The sequence below is a fragment of the Mus musculus genome, chromosome 7 (assembly GCF_000001635.26).
Source record: "Mus musculus strain C57BL/6J chromosome 7, GRCm38.p6 C57BL/6J".
NCBI classification, from domain to species: Eukaryota; Metazoa; Chordata; class Mammalia; order Rodentia; family Muridae; genus Mus; species Mus musculus.
The window spans coordinates 16269246-16287192 of NC_000073.6; the positions used below are offsets into that span (position 1 = coordinate 16269246).

A 17947-nucleotide genomic window follows, 5' to 3' on the forward strand; every position below is an offset into this window, starting at 1 on the left:
ACCCTGTCTCGAAAAATCAAAAAAAATTTAAAAAATAAAAAATAAAAAGAATCAAGATTGAGGAAGATGAGGACAGAAGGGCTAGAGAGATGGTTAAGTGGTTAAGAACACCATCTGCTCTTCCAGAGGATCTGAGTTAAATTCCCAGCAACCACATGGTGGGTCACAACTATATAATGTTTTCTTCTGGTGTGTATGAGTACACAGCTACAGTGTACTCATATAAATAAATCTTGAAGAAGAAGGAGGAGGAAGAGGAGGAGGAGGAGGAGCAGGAGCAGGAGGAGCAGGAGCAGGAGGAGGAGGAGGAGGAGGAGGAGGAAGAGGAGGAGGAGGAGCCAGCCCTTGGATGCAATGCTTAATAGAGAGAGAGAATCCAGGATTCAACACACCACGGGCAGCACAAGGGGACAGTGACAAGCAAGGAACTGTCAGATCTGCAGAAGGAGCTGCAGATCTGTCACCTGGCTTCTAAGACTTAGAGACGTGGGGACTTATGGCAACCGCCTGGCTGCCATGGTGGCAGAACTGAGCAGCGGAGCTGCCTGTCCCTCCTCAGGAGGAAAGGTGCATAAGCTGAGACAATCTGAGGGAAAGCAGTCCCCACAGGCTGGCTTCTCAGGGACACTAGGGAAAGCGGAAAGACAGGTATTCCTGAGGGAACACAGCATGAGGGCACTATCTGAAGCTCAGTTCACCGGGCCAGCAGAACCATGCTCTATGAAAGTTAAGGGAGATGATCCTGCCAGGTCCAAAGGAAACTCAACTTCCCCAAGTTCCCATGGTGGTTAGATCAAAGCCAGCTTTCCTCAGAAATTCCTCTACCAAAAGGAGACGTTCTCCTTATCACCTTACCACCTGCAGAAGGGACACGTGGCTCTCTGTGATGCTTATTAGCCTACCCATGCTGACCTCAGACTCCCTCAGTATCTATCACAAGTGCCCGGTACACATTTCAGAGTCTGTGTCAGCATCCTGGCCCTTCTCAGCTCTCCTCAGCTCCTCCCCTACCATGACTCCCCCAGCTCCTGGCTCCCTTCCTCCAGCTGCTCATTCTCCCCATAACCCTGCCGTTCCCACTGTGTGTCTGCTCTCTAGTCTTCCTGTCTTAGTCCTTTGTCTTGCTCCTTCTGGGTCCCTCTACCCCACCATGGCCATGTCCATGTCCAGTCTACTGCCTTCTCTCTCTGTTCTAGACTCTTCCAGAAGCCTCTGGATGATCTCTCTCTCTCTCCCCCCTCTCTCTCATCTACAATAAAAACCTTCCCTTCAGCTATACCACGGGGTGGTCATGCCGTAATGTCATTTATACAGATCCAAGAGGACCGCCTATATGGCGCAGTGAATAAAGATGTCTGTGGCACAAACCAGAAAACTCCAGAGTTCAATGCCCAGGTACCATAGTGGAAAAAGAAAACCAACTCCAAGAAGTTATTCTCTAACCTCCCCATGTGCACACATGACTAATAACAGCAGGAGGTTGATTCCACAAGACTGCGGCATGGTATAGGATTCTAATGGCCTTGCCGAGGAGGCCCAGGGTGTGATCTCCAAGGCATGAGACCCTCTAGAAAATGTGAATGACTGAAGTGGCAGCATGAGCCAGAGCCTCTGATCTGCCTGGCTGTGCGGTTGCTTGTAGATCATTCAGGTTACACCAAGGTCTCGGCTGTATGAACTGTCAGTCATCTGGCAGATCCAGCGTTGTGGTGGTGTAGCTGCCTTTGAGTCACCCACACCCTCCTATAATTAATGCCCACCCCCCAAATAAATTCACTTGGCAGTGCCCTGTCTGGGTGAGGAGGCATTTGCTCCTGTCTCCCCAGGAAAAAAATCAGCATAGCACAAATGTCATCCTCTGCTACACAGCAAGTTCAAGGCAGCTTGGATTATAGGAGATATATAGATATATAAAGGTGATGAAAATTAGTTTTTTAACAAAGCCATTAATTAAATGTTGAACTAGTAATTAAGATAAATCAGGCTTGACAGTGTGCCAAATTGCAGGTCCATAGTCCCTTAGCTGAGGTCTTCAGGGACAGATGCATTTCGGAACTCAAGGCTGATCCAATTTTAGAAAGGCCATTCTGTACCTATTATGCAAACTCCCAGGGGCCTGAGGCAGGCACTGTCCACTTCCCCTGTTGGACATGGTAATGTCTTTTTGCAGCAAAATGTGTGTAACAGTCACACTGGGAGGGAATAAATAAAAAATATAAATAGCTTGGTATGAACTGATTTGTCATCATGTGAGAGGTAAAATTATTCCATACCCCTGTCACCCCCAAAATGGTTAAAGTGGTCAGAGCTAGTCAGAATTCAAAGCCCACAAGCTGGACTTTGCATAGAGGTACACATCTGCAATCCCAACCCTTAGAAGACAGAGGAAGGAGGTCTGCTGAGAACCCAAATCCCTTGCCACAAAGTGGGAGGGGGTGACTCAGTGGGAAAGCACTAGAGAGACGGTGTGAGCCAGTAGACACAGGAGCACGGTGACAATATGGAGACACTCTAAAAACAGAGAAAGAGAAAAGCAAAGAGAAGGTAGCAGAGGGACACAAAAAAGGTTGAGGGGCCAAGGGGCTGGAGGAAAAACCAGGAAGCAGAAGGGAGGCCAAAAAGGACAGGCAAGAGGACCCCTCCCCCCAACTCACTGCTTGGTGGTGTGCAGTCTTTGAGCTGACAGGCTATGCCCAGGGATACAGGCTGTGACTCTCTGAAAGGGCTGAAGGACAAAGTGGAGACAGAGCAGAAACCAACGCTGTTCTCAGGTTTCGATCACTAGTTTAATTCTGAGCAACAATGTGTTGTCTTCCTTTTACAAGACCAGAGAGATTTAAGTACATTGCTGTACATCATCCCGTGGGGGATGCTGGTAGGACAGAAGGGAACCAGCAGGACAGGTAACACTCCCATCTGACAAGAGGCCTCAGGTTCCTGATGCTGTCCAGCCTAGGGGGAAGGCAGGCCATAAAGGAAACCCCTTCTTGCAGCTGGCCAGCAGAGTATATCCCAGGCCTGCCTACGGCCAAGCCACAGTCATGGGTAAGGGAAAATGGACTCAATCGCATGACTTCTTTATCAGAAGCTACACCAGTCTCAACATGGCACCAACAGCAATGCAGACCAGTTTTGGTTTGGTTCAGCTATATGCTCCACACTTCCAAAGCAGCAAATGTCACCACCCAAACCAGGACAAGCTAGCTTACGGGTGACATCCTCTACCCCTGCCATTGCAAACTATACCAACTGCAGTTTCCAGCACGCACCACTGTCTCCGAAGCTATACGAGATGACACCCCGAAAACTGGTAAGGCCTTTACAGTATCTGACCTTCAATGGCCCCGAAAACTGGCAAGCCGCTTCTCCCCATTCCAACCCAAAAATTACATGTGAGCAATGAGAGAGGAAAGCCTTTAAGGCCGCGCGGCCACGGAGCTAGAAGGGACCAGCGGCCGAGGCCAACGACCACAGACCAGGTAAGCCAGCTGAGGCTGGAGTTTATTGCCGATGAGCGCTGAGTCCCGGGAAGGAGCAAGGTGGAATAAGGTCGGGCAGGATCAGGACCGCGGCAAGGAGAGAGGCGGCGCCGCGCAGGCGAGGCCCGGTGGTGCAGATAGACAGACGCAGGCCACGGTGGGGGCGGGCCAGACTATCCAGGCGCTCGGCGCGCGGTCTCCCGCGTCGCTCCCGGAGCTGGGCGGCGACTGTGGCGGCGACTCCGTGGCAGTCCTGGCTGCGGTCGTGGCCCGCCGGAGGCCCCAAGCAAACAGGATGCGGGTGCGGCCGGAGGCGGGGCGGGCGGTGCTGCTCGAGCACACGGAGCGGCCGCAGCGCTGGGCAGGGGGTCGGCGGGGCCCGCAGGCGGCCGCGTGGGAACCCAGATGAGCCCGTAGTACACAGCAAGCAGCACAGCGGCCAAGGACACACACAGGAAGTAGGCGCAGACAGGGGCGAGCCGCAGCCATCGGCCACGGGGACCCTCGCTCAGCCCCGTACCACCCGGGCTCTCGCCACCACTGCCCACGCAGCTCGAGCCCCGCATCGCGCTGCCCACTCAGCCTGCACCGACCCCGCCCCCACCCCAGGACCGCCTCAAGCAAGCCACGCCCCTTCCAGGACCACGCCTTGTCAGACAGCACCCCCCCCCCAGCTCAGCTACATCCTAGACACGCCCCTACCGCCTCTGACCCACCACTATCAAGATTTCTTAGCTCTACCCCCTCAAGGCCACGCCCACTCGCTCTTCTCCCGCCCTAGCTGTCACATTTCCAACCGCCTATTCCTGTTTTCTACCTCAGCCCTCTCCGCGCTAATCGAACCCCTTCCTTCTTCGACCGACTGCAGCTCTGCACACTAGCATCCCTCTGCCCGCCGGAGCTAAGGTTCCTACTCTGTTGAAGCCGGAGGCCTACGGAGCTTCTGAACGCTAGCCCCGCCCACCGAGCCCCGGCCCCGGCCCTCCCAGTCTCACATCCCTGGACTACTACGAGAGTTCCGAGACCCAGTTCCCTCCATCACCCCTGCTGGCCCCTTCCCCAGCAACTCCGCACCAGCGTAAACTTCTGTTCCCTAGAGGCGAGGGATCCAGGGTGGACTGCAGGGAGGAGAGCAGCCAGCCTGGGAGCCAGGCAAACCTGCGCTGCCGCCCCTCCCAGCAGCATCTTCAGGACTGCGAGACGGCCTGCGGGGTGGGAGGAGAGAGGTGTGAGGATGAGAGGAGCACTCTCGTCCCGCCTCTTCCGCCAGCCAAGCACAGCAGCCTAGCCTGATCAGCTAGCAGCACAGTTCAAAGGTTGGCGGTAGCACGCGTTTAATTCAATCCCTAGCTGCAGGTTCCTGCACACCCAGGCCTCACAGGGACTGACTCCGAGGGTTCGACCAGACGAGTGCGGTCGGACTGGCACCACTGGGTCCTCAGCGAATTTAGAAGACTCCCCTCGGGCCGGGCTCGTTGCTAACCTGCTTCCTCCCCCACTAAGTTTAACCCTGGCCTGGACGGAGTGTAGCAGAAGCAGAGGAGCTGAAGGTTAGTACAGAGCGAGGCACCCTGGTCTGCTGGCGCTGTCAGCGGGCAGCCCCCGGCGGCGGAGCAGCCGCCACCACCTTGCAGAAACGCACCCTCTGGAAGTCTGTGATCTCCGCCGTCTCCTGGCCCTCGGGGCCCACCTCTAAGGAGACAAAAAGCGGTAAATGGAGGACCAGCCTGCCCGACCCACCCTATCCCGCACCTCAGTCAAACCCACCTACAACTTGGCCTCCAGCTTACTCGACCCTCAGGAGGCCCCTGAAGCAGGAGCCCCTCCAATCTAACCCTGTTGACTACTGGGAAGTGCTAGTGTAATGAGCTCATCCACTCCTCCCAGGACCCCAAACTATCCTGTTTGGCCTGGCCCCTTTCCGAAGATGTCCTTGGCTTCCACTCTCACTATTCCTTTGACAGCCTTTCCTGGCCTCTGCTCCACATCTTATTCTACTGCAGGGGAACTAAAAGATGAACACAAGCAGTAACCTGGCTGATCACGTTAAAGTGACCAAGATCAGTCTCTTGCTTCTACTACGTGGGATCTAAAATCCCACTATGGTCTGACCCAAAACCGCTAACCCTGCCTTCAGATAAGTCTTAAGAGCCGGCTCATTCATTAGTTAAAGTCGTTCCTACCTTTAATTAACCATGTTTTACTTTTACAGGATCTCTAACCAAAATCCAGTTTCAAGCTCAAAATCCTATCGCGTCACCCTCTTACCTCTGGGAATATTCAGATTTCAAATCCCACTTTTAGCTCCTTCCCTGAGCCCAACTTCTTCCTTGCCCAGCGTTCAAAGTTATTCACAATTTCTATTGGCTGGGGCCTTAGGGCCCACCCTTTGCACCCCAAAGGCTTGACTCCAGGCCAAACCCAGCACAGCACCTGACTCAGCTCATGCCCTGTTCTAAGCCCTCACAGGACCCACTCCTTTTCTATCCCCAAGCCCTTCCCTCCCCAAGGAAGGCAAGCAGGCCACCCACCTCCACCAGCTTCATGCATCCCACCTGGAGATGCCTCAGGCCCCTCTTCTTCAGAAGACTTCGGGGTTCCTGCCAAGCTGGGCCCGCTCTCCAAGGAGGCAAGGGGTGGCTGGTCACCTCCTGGAGAAGGGGAGGCTCAGTCAAGCCCCTCCTTTTCCAAATGTCTCTCCATATGAGGGGAGCAAGGGGGTTCAAGGACACAGTGGGGTGGGTGTCATTTAAGGAAGTGAACTTTTTATTGGAGAGAGGCTCTGAACCAGCAAGAGCAGGCTTTGGGAACTGAGATAAGGGCAGGAAGCAGGCACCAACTGCCCTTCTCTGCCACGGGGGTTGAAGGAGGTGTGGGCACAGCCACACCCTTGTGCACACAAACACACACACAAGCAGCCAGTTTCAAGCATTCGCAAAAGGCCAGGCCTCACCCGAAGAGTGGGTACCAGGTAAGTGGGCAGTGCCGGGAGAATTCAGTTCCATCTCCTCACCCCAGTCAGACACAGGCTGGTGGTCCTCAGAGGGTGAGAAGGGGATGGGAGGTTCAACAGGGACTGGGGACAGCAACTCCTGGGACCCGGCAGGCACAGGGTCCACCTGCTCACAGGTGGGCTTCCCAGCAGGCTCAGCTTCAGGCTGGTGATCAGGAACAGTTGCTGCTTCCTGGTCCTTAGGACCCTCTTCATCCTCTTCAAACTCTTCTTCCTCTTCCTCCTCCTCCTCAGTAACATCTTCACTCACGTCCTCCCACTCTTCATCCTCCTCATCTTCCCCCTCTTCTTCTCCCTCCTCCTCTTCCCCCACATCTTCCTCACCATCTTCCTCGGGAGGCCGATGAGCTGGAGCTGGGGTCTCAGAAGCCTGCTGGGAACACAGGCAGATCAAGGAAGTGCTTGGGACCTGTCACCCACAAAGCCCCATGCACACGCCCTACCTCATACCTGCTCTGCCTTACCTGTGTGGGTGTCTCCTCCAGGGATATGGACTGAGAGGACTCGGGGGCCGAGGACACAGCTTCCTCTCTTGTCTCCCAGCGATTATCGTGGTCACTGGAGTGGACAGAGCAAAGGGGTGAGGGATGGGATGTACTTCTCTTCAGAGAACATCTGGCATGTTGCACTGAGGGCAAAGGGGGCAGGAGACACAGAGCCAAGACAGAGCACTGTACCCTCAAACTGAAGCCAGACAAGACTGCACACACCCAAGCATGCTGAGGAGGGGAATGTCCCAAGGGAGGGGCACCCCACCTATAGGCACGAGGGGCCACCTTGGCCTGAGGTCGGCTGTTCTTTCTCCTTCTGCGGCTGCTGACTTCAGCTTTGTGCTGAGAAAGGAACTCTCCAAAAGTGGGAGGCTTAGGTGGTCTTGCCCAAGCTTGGTCATCTACAACAGAACCCAGATCCAAGGATTTAGGGAAGAAGGACACAGCACATGCCACATTCAAACCCCACTGCCTAACCCTTTCCAAGATAACACTCACCATAGCGGTGGGACAGTTCATGGGTAGGGGCTGGGCCATCCTTGAACCTAGGAAAAGAGAACAGAGCCAGCAATAGCTGAGGGAACTAAGGAAAGGCAGAAGGAGAAAGCAGGGCAGAGGCAGGACCAGAACAAACCAAAGCAGCTTCAAAGGGGCTAAGGGCTAGACTGATGAGGGTAGAATGATGGATGATGGCAAATCAAGCTTCCTAATGACAAAGCCAGCACAGAAACAGAACGTGGCCTCTGAAACAAAAATGTAGAGGCTGGAAAGATGGATCACTTCCTTACTGACCTCTGCACCTTGTGTGTCTAGCACGCCAAGATAGGCAGCTCTCCTAGGGTTGCTGCCCTCAGCCTGCATCCCAGAATGAACACACTCCATGCATTTTCAAAACAGAGGGGAAACATAACACAGGGCCGGGCTTGGGACCCTAGCGTTTCAGAGGTGAAGGCAGGAGAATTCAGGTTCAGGCTATCCTTGAGGCCTTGTAAACAATAAAGAGTATCACTCTGCCACCACCAATCTCCAGGGAAGCAGGCTGAGTGAACCCAGGGAAGACAGCCACTCGGGGTCAGCAGCTGTAGGTTTTCCTCATCCCTTGCCCTGTGCTGGCTGGACCTTGTGGAACATCTGTGGAGCTCATCGTACAGGGAGGTACAGAGCCTGGGAGACCTAGAGTCTTGTGCTAACCTGGGTCAGTACAACCCAGCAGGCATGTAAGCACATGACAAAACTTTCCTTATACAAGCTGGGCATCTGTGAGGCCAAGGCTGGAAGATATTGAATTCTGTGCCCACCTGAGCTGCACAGACTATAATCACAGCACTTAAGCTGAGGTAGTGGGCTAGCAAAACAGCTCAACAGGTAAAGGTGACTGCCACGAATCCCCAGACCTATACCGTAGAACTTTCCCCTATGAGCTGTCTTCTGTGCTTTCTTGCCCTCTCAATAAATAAAAACACACAAGCCAATTGGAAGGGCATGGCAGTGCATGGCTTTAATCCCAGCCAGGCAGATCTCTCTGAGTTCCAGAATAGCCAGGGATACACAGAAAAGCAAAACAAGTTACATGAAATATAATAAAAAAGAGGCTGAGGCAGGAAGACTGAAAGATCAAAGCCAGCCAAGTAAACATACTGCCTCAAAAAGTAAAAAGGTAAAAGGACAGAAGACCTGGCTCAGCTAACTCTGGCTGCTCTTCCAGAGGACGCAGTTTCATCTCCCAGTGCCTACACAGTAGTTCACAACCCTCTAACTCCAGTTTCAGGGGATCTGATGATGTCTTGCAACCTCCATGGGCACCAGGCATGCACATAGTGCACAAACATAAATGCAGACAAAACACTCAAACATATAAATGTATGGAGAATGGGAGCTATAGAGATGGCTCAGTAGTAGAGCACCTGTCTAGAATTCCCACAGTGAGGTTCTGGGAGCCTAGCTTAGCACTGCAGCACTTTCAGCATGCCAGAGGCCATAGGTTCAAGCCCCAGTAACAAAAGGAGAAAAGGAAAGGCAGGCTTCCACACACCACTGAGCCATGGCCAGCTGTAGCAAACATCACCAATACCCATGAGGAGGAGAAAGTGGCTGGAAGCAGCACCCAGCAGGAAGAAGACTGACTCACATGCCATCGGTCTTCTCGGCATCCCACTCCCGCCGCCACTGCCCGGTGGGCTTGCGGTGTCGCTGCAGACGTTCCTGGTCGATCTTCTCCCTCTCCTGCTTCCAGCGCAGGTACTCTGACCTCTCCCGGCCCGTCATGGACATCGTCATGTCGCCCCCACTGCCCAGGCCAGCCCTGCGGCCCTGCCAGCACCACAGCCAATCAGTCTCCAGCTCTTCTCCATGCTCTGCCCCCACCCCACCCCCATGCAGAACAAGGGCAGACAAGCAACAAGTGTCTGGCTGAAGTGGCCTCAGAATGGAGCTCTTAAATTTTTGGTTTTAGACAGGATCTCATATAGCCCAGGGTGGCTGCCTCAAACTCACTATAGAGCTAAAGAGGATGGCCTTAAACTTCTTGTGCTAGTTTTATGTCAACTTGACACAAGCTACAGGTACTTGGGAAGAGGGAATCTCAGTTGAGAAAATGCCCACACAGACTGGCCTGCCTCCACCCCCCCCCCCCCAAGTGCCAGATCTCATCTTTCTAGAATTAAGCACTTCCATTTGGTGGTATATGTGTGAAGGTCAGAGGCTTGTCCTGCTCTGTCACCCTCCAGCGTATTCCCTTGAAGCAGGGACTCCAACTTAGGCTAGCTATGATCTTCCTGTGTCCATCCCTAGGCATGCATGGAGCCATACTCAACCTTTTTCACATCAGTGCTAGGGGTTCAAACCCAGGTCAGTCCTACTGCTTACGCGCCAAGCACTCTTACCCACTGGTGCTTCTCCCTATCTTTCCTTTTTTAAGATACATTTTTATCATTTTCATATATATATATATATATATATATATATATCATGTGCATGTGTCTGTTTGAACATAAGCCATGTGTGTACAGGCACCCAGAGGCCAGCACAGGGTGCCAGGTACTGTGGAGCTGGTGTTACAGGCAGCCATGACTTGCCCAGTGTGGGTTCTGGACATGAGTACTCACAGAGAACTTTGGTTTGGGGGGTTTTTCCCCCCGAGGGTTTCTCTGTGTAGCCCTGGCTGTCCTGGAACTCACTCTGTAGACCAGGCTGGCCTCCAACTCAGAAATCCACCTGCCTCTGCCTCCCGAGTGCTGGGATTAAAGGCATGCGCCACCACGCCCGGCATTGTTCAGCACTCTTATGCACTCAACAGTCTTTCTAATCCTCTCCTCATTTTTCTTAAGAAACATCCCTGACCCTCCTCACCATCTGAGGTGGTGATGTTTTGTATTACCCAGCCTATATTTAGACTTTTACCCATTCAGTTATCATTGGGATACACTACAACTCTGTCTTAGAACTATTTTCCCTGGCCAGTAATCCCAGTACCTAGGAGGCTGAAACAGGAGGATAAAGAGTTCCAAGTCTGCCTGGGCAACTTAATAAGGATAAAAAAGGATTGGGGGGCTGGAGAGATGGCTCAGTGGGTAAGAGCACCCGACTGCTCTTCCGAAGATCCAAAGTTCAAATCCCAGCAACCACATGGTGGCTCACAACCACCCGTAATGAGATCTGATGCCCTCTTCTGGTGTGTCTGAAGACAGCTATAGTGTACTTACATATAATAAATAAATAAATCTTTAAAAAAAAAAAAAAAAGGATTGGGATGTAGGTTCCTGGTACAAAATCTGTATAGCATGTATGAGACCCTGGATTATATCCCAACATGGAAAAAACATCCAGCATAAATCCCTAACAAAGAAAACACTGGCAGCAGGGCATAGTAGTGCACAGCTTTAAGCCCAGCACTCAGGGTACAAACAGGCACACATCTGTGCTTGGCTTAAAGCTACAACTCATAAACTGAGCTGGCCTGGAGGTCCAGGTCACCAGGGCTAGATGGTGAGACTCTACCTCAAAAAGAAAATAGAAAAAGCCGGGCGTGGTGGCACACACCTTTAATCCCAGCACTCACTCGGGAGGCATAGGCAGGCAGATTTCTGAGTTCGAGGCCAGCCTGGTCTACAGAGTGAGTTCCAGGACAGCCAGGGCTATACAGAGAAACCCTGTCTCGAAAAAACAAAAAAAGAAAAAAAAAAGAAAATAGAAAACACTGGCAGAGTATGGCAACCCAAATGCTTTATCTACATAGTGAGTTCCTAAGCAGCCCCAGGCCTTACCAAAATCCCCCAAATCAAGCTAGTGCTAGTCCTCCCAAAAGCAAGCCCTGGTCTGCCCACCCAGCCGGCCTCTCGGGAAGCCCACCACAGGGGGACGGAGCGCTCACCTGTCGCTCCTGTTCCAAGCCAGAGCGCACCCGCTCAAAATCTGAGCCTCCCCAGTTGCGTCCATGCCGGCGGCTGCCTTCCCGGCGATCCCTCTCAGACTCCTCGAGGGGCCCACCCCGACGTCGGGGATCATCCAGGAAGTTGCGTACTGGGTTGGGCTCCAGCACCCCTTCCTGCAGCAAAAGAGCTGGCATGTGGGCAGGCTGGGAGGCACTGGGTGCTTTCCACTCAGCCCACCCCCAGGCTGCCCGGCACGGACCCGCTGGTTGCGCTCATATTCGGCAATCTTCTCCATCTCCTCATTCATCTTCTCGATATTCTGCCTGCGCCGCTCCTCCCACTCCTGGGGGGGAAAGACAGCACATGGCTGTCAGAAAGAACCACAAAACTAGCTATACAGGAAAGACAGGGCAGCCCAAATTCCCCAAGGACAGACAGGTGACAAAGAGAGCCTAACTTAAAACGTGTGTGGGGACCCTGGCACACCTCAGCCAGCACAGAAATGATGCATAGAGGTAGTGACTTGGCGAGTGACAGAGGAGCTCTCCATCCTTACCCTTCCCTTCTGCAACACTAACACACTTTACAAACAACAGCCAGGACTCTCCTTCCCCAGCCTCCACTGTTGGTGAGTGTGGCTAACAAAAATGTAAGAAAATGTGTTCGTCAGTGCTCCAGTGTCCACCTTGCAGACAACAATCAGCAGCCCTTGGCCACCTGATCCACAGTACTTAGCTTAACACGTGAGAGAAACAAACCCTGGTTCTACTGAGGCCCCTGCATCCGGCGTCTGTGCACATGCGTGCTCATGCGTATACGTGTGAGGCCAGAAGGGCAACTTTGAGCACTAGTCTCATTGTCTTCTTTGGAGACAGAGTCTCCTCACTATGTAGCTCTGGCCAGCCTGGAACTCACTAGCAGAGATCTGCTTGCCTTCCTCTGCTGGAATGAAAGGTGTGCACCACAGCACCAGGCCTATCCACCGTCCCTTAGAGCCTCTCACTGGCCTGGAGTTCACCGTATAGGTTGGAATGGCTGACCACTGGCTGCTGGGGAGGGGAGCAGTCACAATAAGGCCACTACTCCTAACATGAATCTGAACACACAGACTTACAGAGTAAGCACAAGGCAGACTCTACACAGGAAACAGGCAAGAGCTGGAAGTCAGACTCAGAACCTAAGACACACTCAGAGTGCTGGTCAAAAATGGAAGAAGAGCCGGGCAGTGGTGGCACACGCCTTTAATCCCAGCACTTGGGAGGCAGAGGCTGGTGGATTTCTGAGTTCGAGGCCAGCCTGGTCTACAGAGTGAGTTCCAGGAACCAGGACTACACAGAGAAACCCTGTCACGAAAAAGCAAGACAAAAACAAAAAAAAAAAAGGAAGAAGAGAACCCTCTCTGGAAGCTAGCAGGAGGGACAGGGACTCAAAGACAGAGGAGCAAGCATTGAGAAAAGGCAAAGGGAAAGAAATGAACTAGCTGGAAACAGCATGGCAGGCCTGTTTTCCCTGTGCAGGAAGATGCCAAATTCCAAGCCAGCCTGGGCAACCTAGTGAGATGATAGATATCCTGTCTCAAAATAAGAGCTAAGGGCTAAAGATGTAGCTCAATGGTAAAGGACTCACTTAACATGCACAAGGCCCCAATTTCAATCCCAAGACCAGAAAATAAATGAATGAATGAATGAATGAATGAATGAGTAAAAAACAAGGAACAGAAAACCCTGACCCAAACTTCATGGCCTGCTTGGTGCCTACCTTAGACTTTCGATCAGAGGTTGAGTTGTCTCCTGCCCCTAAGAGATGAGGGGATCCCCGGCCCCGGCCCCTCCGGCCCCGGCCCCCAGGACCCCCTCGAAGCTGCTCCCCAGCACCATCCTCCCAGCCTTGGGATGCCCGGCCTACGCCTGCCCGGCCTCCCTGCTGGGGATGGGTCCGGCCCCCTCTGCTGGCCCCTGGGGGTCGAGGAGTCCCAGGAGTCCTCCGAGAGGGACCCAGGCTCTTCTCCTGAAAGGGAAAGGAAAAAGGAATCAATCAAAGGTTAGACAGACTGGAGCATCCCAGGCTAAGAGGCAGCTGGTAGGTCTTGGTCCCAGGCCTCAGCCCTCAGCCTCCTCCCCATCCTGCGGATTCAGACACGCTGGGCTCTCCACCTCCACTGCCATATTCTCCTTCTCCATGGAGCGGCTCTTCCGGGGGGCTGTCACTGCCACGCCCTCCAGTTCAGCTTTTTTCCGATCCTCCTCAATCTCCTAGAAGCAAATACCCAGGGGAATGGAGTGTTAGGGGTCCTGTCCATCAGCTGGACTCCCATAGTCCTTTGCATTTGCCCTGCACCTCTACTCAGGCTTTTCTCCAGAGCTTTAGCCATGGGTCACAGCGACTTCCATCAAACCCCTGCATGTTACTCTGCTGCTCCAAAGCCCCCACTGTGAGTAAGCCCATCAGTAAGAGCCAAATGCTTCCCTATCACCATGGAGCCCACAGTGGGGGCCCCTCTCCTGCCTATCTGCACTGGCCTTCTCGCTATTCCCCGGGGCTCAGAACTGCCCTGGGTCTTTGTACTAGCTGCTCTGCTACAGTGCATTCTGTGAGCCTGTACTGTAACTACTCAGGTTTCAGATGTCTCACCATCAACCTGCCTTTCTCCGTTCTCATGACCTGCTTGGTAAAGCACGGGATACCTGTTGGGACTGTTCTTGGATGCGCCCCTCCTCCCAGCCTCCAGTGCTGCCTGGCATACAATCAAACCCAACTTTTTTTTTGTTTTGACTTTATGAATGAATGCATGAAAAATGAGTCAATGAGGGCCACCCTTCTCCTAGGTCCCTTCCTAGAGATAGCTCTACTATGTCCTCTTGGGCCCTGCTCTGGACCCTCCCTCCTCTTCCCTTTCTAGCCCCAACTGCCCTTGGTCACTGAGTCACGCCTGTCCTCCCCCACTAGGGCCCCTGCCCCACCTTTCTATCTGAACTCTATAATGACACCCTACCATCCACCACTGCACAGAAAAAATGTCTCCTATGCAGAGTAGTCTCACCAGGTCTCTCTCACATTCAAAGCCCTCTATGGCTCCCTAGTGCCCTTAGGCATTCTCCAACCTATATGGTTGGCCCCTCATGACCTCCCTAGACCAATTCTCCATCAGCTGATTTACTAAGCCCTCTCTTGCACCCAAACATTTGCCCAAACTCCCCCGTGTGAAATGTATACCCATTTCCTTTTCAAATACTGAGGCACCCTTCAGTTCTCAGAATCCCCTCTACCAGAAAGCCCTCCCTAATGTCTTCAGGCTAGAGAGAGCGCTCTGGACTCCCACAGATCCACTCATTCCCCCAGCCCATCCTTGTCTACTCTGGGTCATCACGAAGGGCAACTATGTCCCAAATTGGACACAGAACCCTAAGAACAGGTCTGGGGACTGTGTCCCCAGGACCACTCAGCATTGAGCAGGGACTCTGAAGGCATCAGTGAGCAAAGTGTGAATCCATGAATGAAAGAATGTATGAATGAATGAATGAATGACAGGATGGAGGGAGGGAGGCCAGACCACGGTCTTTGGCTTGCATCCTGTGAGTGAAAGGGAAACATGAGAACGCTTGAAGGGAGAGGTGGGGAAAACTCACTGCGGGGAGGAGAGGGGATGGGGTCTCCAGGGCAGGGCTAGGGCACCTGGTAGCGCCGGATGAGGGCCTCATTCTTCCGACGAAGAGCCTCGATCCTCTTGTCCAATTCTGCATCCTTCTCCTCCTTTGACTTCAAATCTAGTGTGGTAGCCTGTGGTAAGGAAGCAATTGAAAGGCGGAAAGAAAAATCTTCCTGCCACATGGGCATTTTACCCAGGACCTAAGGGTTTGGTCTCTGTAGGGCACCTTGCCCACCCCTCTCCAGCTCACCATCATTGGCTGTAATCTCCCTCACAGAAAATACATGTAGCACTGGAAGCTCCTGCAAGCAGAGAGAACAGTATGTTAAGATCAACAGCATTCTGAAATGCTGTCTCTTCTCCTTTATTGAGGGTTCCAAAAACACAGACTCACAGGAAAATGCACTTGTACTTCATCAAGGGAATTCTCAAGTACTAGCCTCGCCTCTCTAAACACAAACCCCGCCCTTCAGTTCTAGATCCACCCATGCAATTAGTCAGACCCACCTTGGGAAAATTCTGACCCACCCCTGTAACTCATACTAATTCCTCCAAAGGCGTCAGTCCAGGCTCCATTTCCTATGACAATTTTAGCCAGGATCTGGATCTCAATAGGTCAGCTACAATCTTTCCTTCCAACCTGCAAAAGTTACTTCTAGAGGGCCAGAGGGATCTCCTGGAGTAAAGGTGCTTGCTGCAAGCCTGGAGACCTGAGTTCAATCCCCAGGACCCACAAAGGAGGAGAGAAATGATTCCCACCAGTTGTCCTCCGACCTCCATGTGATCCCGCACACATGCACAAAATAAATAAATCATAATGAAAGCCGGACAGTGGTGGCGCACGCCTTTAATCCCAGCACTTGGGAGACAAGAGGCAGGCGGATTTCTGAGTTTGAGGCCAGCCTGGTCTACAGAGTGAGTTCCAGGACAGCCAAGGCTCGAAAAACAAAACAAACAAACAAAAATCATAATGAAAAACGGTTCCAACTCTGTCTGCCCAACACGGACTTTAGTCCATGACTCCCCAGCCCCCAGCATCCTAAAAAGGCACTCATCCTACCAAGGCGGAAAAGATTCAGCAAGCAGGCCCAGGATCCACCGCAGGGGCCTTCCTGGACCAGACTTGACCTTCATAGTGATACTCAAGGCAGATGACAGAACTTCTACAGAGGCTTACAAGAGAAAACTGCCAGCAGCAACCGCATCCCTGACCTGCAAAAACGTCTGTGGTCCCACCCCTACCTAGGGTGAAACTTCAAGCCCCTCCTTTCCCTCCAGACTTCTGGCCCCGCCCACCAAAAATTCACACTCTGGCGCCACCTCCAATTTAACTGGCCCGCCCCCCAACAGACTGGGAAACATTCTGACCCCGCCTCTGAGTTCCCTACTTCCCTGCCTGTGTTTGGCCCCGCTCCCCAGCTCAGTAAAAACTTCCTAACTCTATCCCCGCCATTCGCCATTCTCCACCAGCACCCTAGCCCCACCCGCAAAATCCCTGACATCGTAGCTCCACCTCCACCCAGTCTCAGCCAGCCCCTGGACCCTCCCCTAGCTTCTGGGCAAGAATCAGGACCCAGCACCAGAACCAAAAAACTTTCCTGCCTAGCCCAGGAAGTCTCCGCCCCAAACACTAGTCCCATGCAATAAATAATGTAACCACGCCCTAGTGCAGCAATCAATACCTAAAACACTGAGGACAACATTCCGGCTACACCCCCAGCATCTTGACCAAACCCAGCACAACACCGCAACTCAGTCATCACCTCTTCACTCAAAGCCCAAACCCTGCCCCTTTCCCCACTCCCCTCCAAACTTTGGCCCCGCCCCAAACACATCCACCCCCCCTTAGCTCCACCCCTGGCCCTCATGACCACGCCCTGTGGCACTCCCTACAGCAAAGACTAACTTGTAAGGCCCCAAGCAATACTCTAGCCCCGCCCCCATCTTACTCCGCCCACCATTTTTGACCACTCCCCCAGGTTCACCCGCCTACCGACCAAACTCCACCCCTTACACGCCCCAACACTTTAGCCCCGCCCCCAGTTTCCACCGTGCTAACGCCCAGACTCCGCCTCTTATCCCCATCCTACACTCTTTGATCCCGCCCCCAGCGTCTCCGCCCAACGTCCCGAGCCGGGCCCCTAGTCCTCCAGGCAAAACTCTGGCCCCGCCCCCAGACCGACACAGCGTTGCAAGCCCCGCCCCACTCTGGCAGCCGCCAGGGCTTCGGGCCTGCCAGCACCCGCGCGTCTGGCTCTGCCCACGTGTTCACCGCCCAACCTCAGCACCCCTCAAGCGACACATGTGGGCGTCGGGTTCCCGCCCCCCGCAGAGTACCCTGACCCCGCCCCCGCCGGCGGCTCGCCTCCCAGTCCGCGCGCGTTCACGCTCCCCTCACGTGGGCGACCAGGCCCCGCCCTCTCCGGGCGCGCTCCCGGCCCCCTCCCCCGGTCACCTGTCCCGGAGACCCCGCGGTGTCTGCGACTCCGGCTTCGTCCGCCTTCGCGTCCACAGCTCCCGGGCCTCACTCGTCACTTCCGGCCCGCACCACGTGAAGAGAGGAAATAAGTAGGGCACTTCCGGTCTTGACATCCCATTTCCGGGTGCCTTAAAGGGTCCGCACCCGCTCAGGCTCTGCAGAAGGTAGCAGAAGCCTGTTTCTTCTTTCTGATTTCAGGGATTGGACTGGGGGCACGAGGTGGGACTTGAACCCACAGACATGTAGCCCTAAATCTCTGGGCTCCTTTTTTGGCTTACTGATTTCCGATTTTACTAAGTAGAAATCAGACATTTTACAGGGACCCCAGAAAACCTAAACTGGTTTCATTACCTCTTCTTGCAAATGAAACCTTAATTATAGAAACTGTAACCAATTCATAAAAATAGAAAAAAAAATTTAATCAACTATATAGGGGCTGGAGAGATTGCTCAGTAGTTAAGAACACTGT

General features: G+C 53.3%; 2 protein-coding genes across 15 annotated transcripts; both read right to left on the reverse strand.

The window, feature by feature from the left end:
• Positions 1 to 2767: 2767 nt before the first annotated feature.
• Inafm1 (InaF motif containing 1) lies at positions 2768 to 4447 on the reverse strand. Its single transcript, NM_001136270.1, has one exon. It carries the CDS (start codon positions 4043 to 4045, stop codon positions 3653 to 3655), a length of 393 nt encoding a protein of 130 aa, NP_001129742.1. The 5' UTR covers positions 4046 to 4447; the 3' UTR covers positions 2768 to 3652.
• Ccdc9 (coiled-coil domain containing 9) lies at positions 2768 to 17562 on the reverse strand. 14 transcript variants are annotated; one of them, XM_030242556.1, is made up of 15 exons: positions 17455 to 17562; positions 15250 to 15301; positions 14980 to 15130; positions 13507 to 13605; positions 13112 to 13360; positions 11613 to 11696; positions 11353 to 11526; positions 9112 to 9293; positions 7482 to 7528; positions 7249 to 7384; positions 6957 to 7050; positions 6493 to 6862; positions 6011 to 6130; positions 5122 to 5171; positions 2768 to 4684 (listed from the first exon to the last, which is right to left on the reverse strand). In XM_030242556.1, the coding sequence occupies exons 3-15, from the start codon at positions 15091 to 15093 to the stop codon at positions 4667 to 4669; spliced, it is 1737 nt and encodes a 578-aa protein (XP_030098416.1). In that variant the 5' UTR covers positions 15094 to 15130; positions 15250 to 15301; positions 17455 to 17562; the 3' UTR covers positions 2768 to 4666. The 14 variants fall into 14 exon arrangements, with proteins under 14 accessions (XP_030098416.1, XP_006539990.1, XP_006539989.1 ...); XM_006539927.4 differs by having other exon boundaries at positions 6035 to 6130; positions 6493 to 6865; XM_006539926.4 differs by having other exon boundaries at positions 6493 to 6865.
• Between the last annotated feature and the right edge of the window lie 385 nt (positions 17563 to 17947).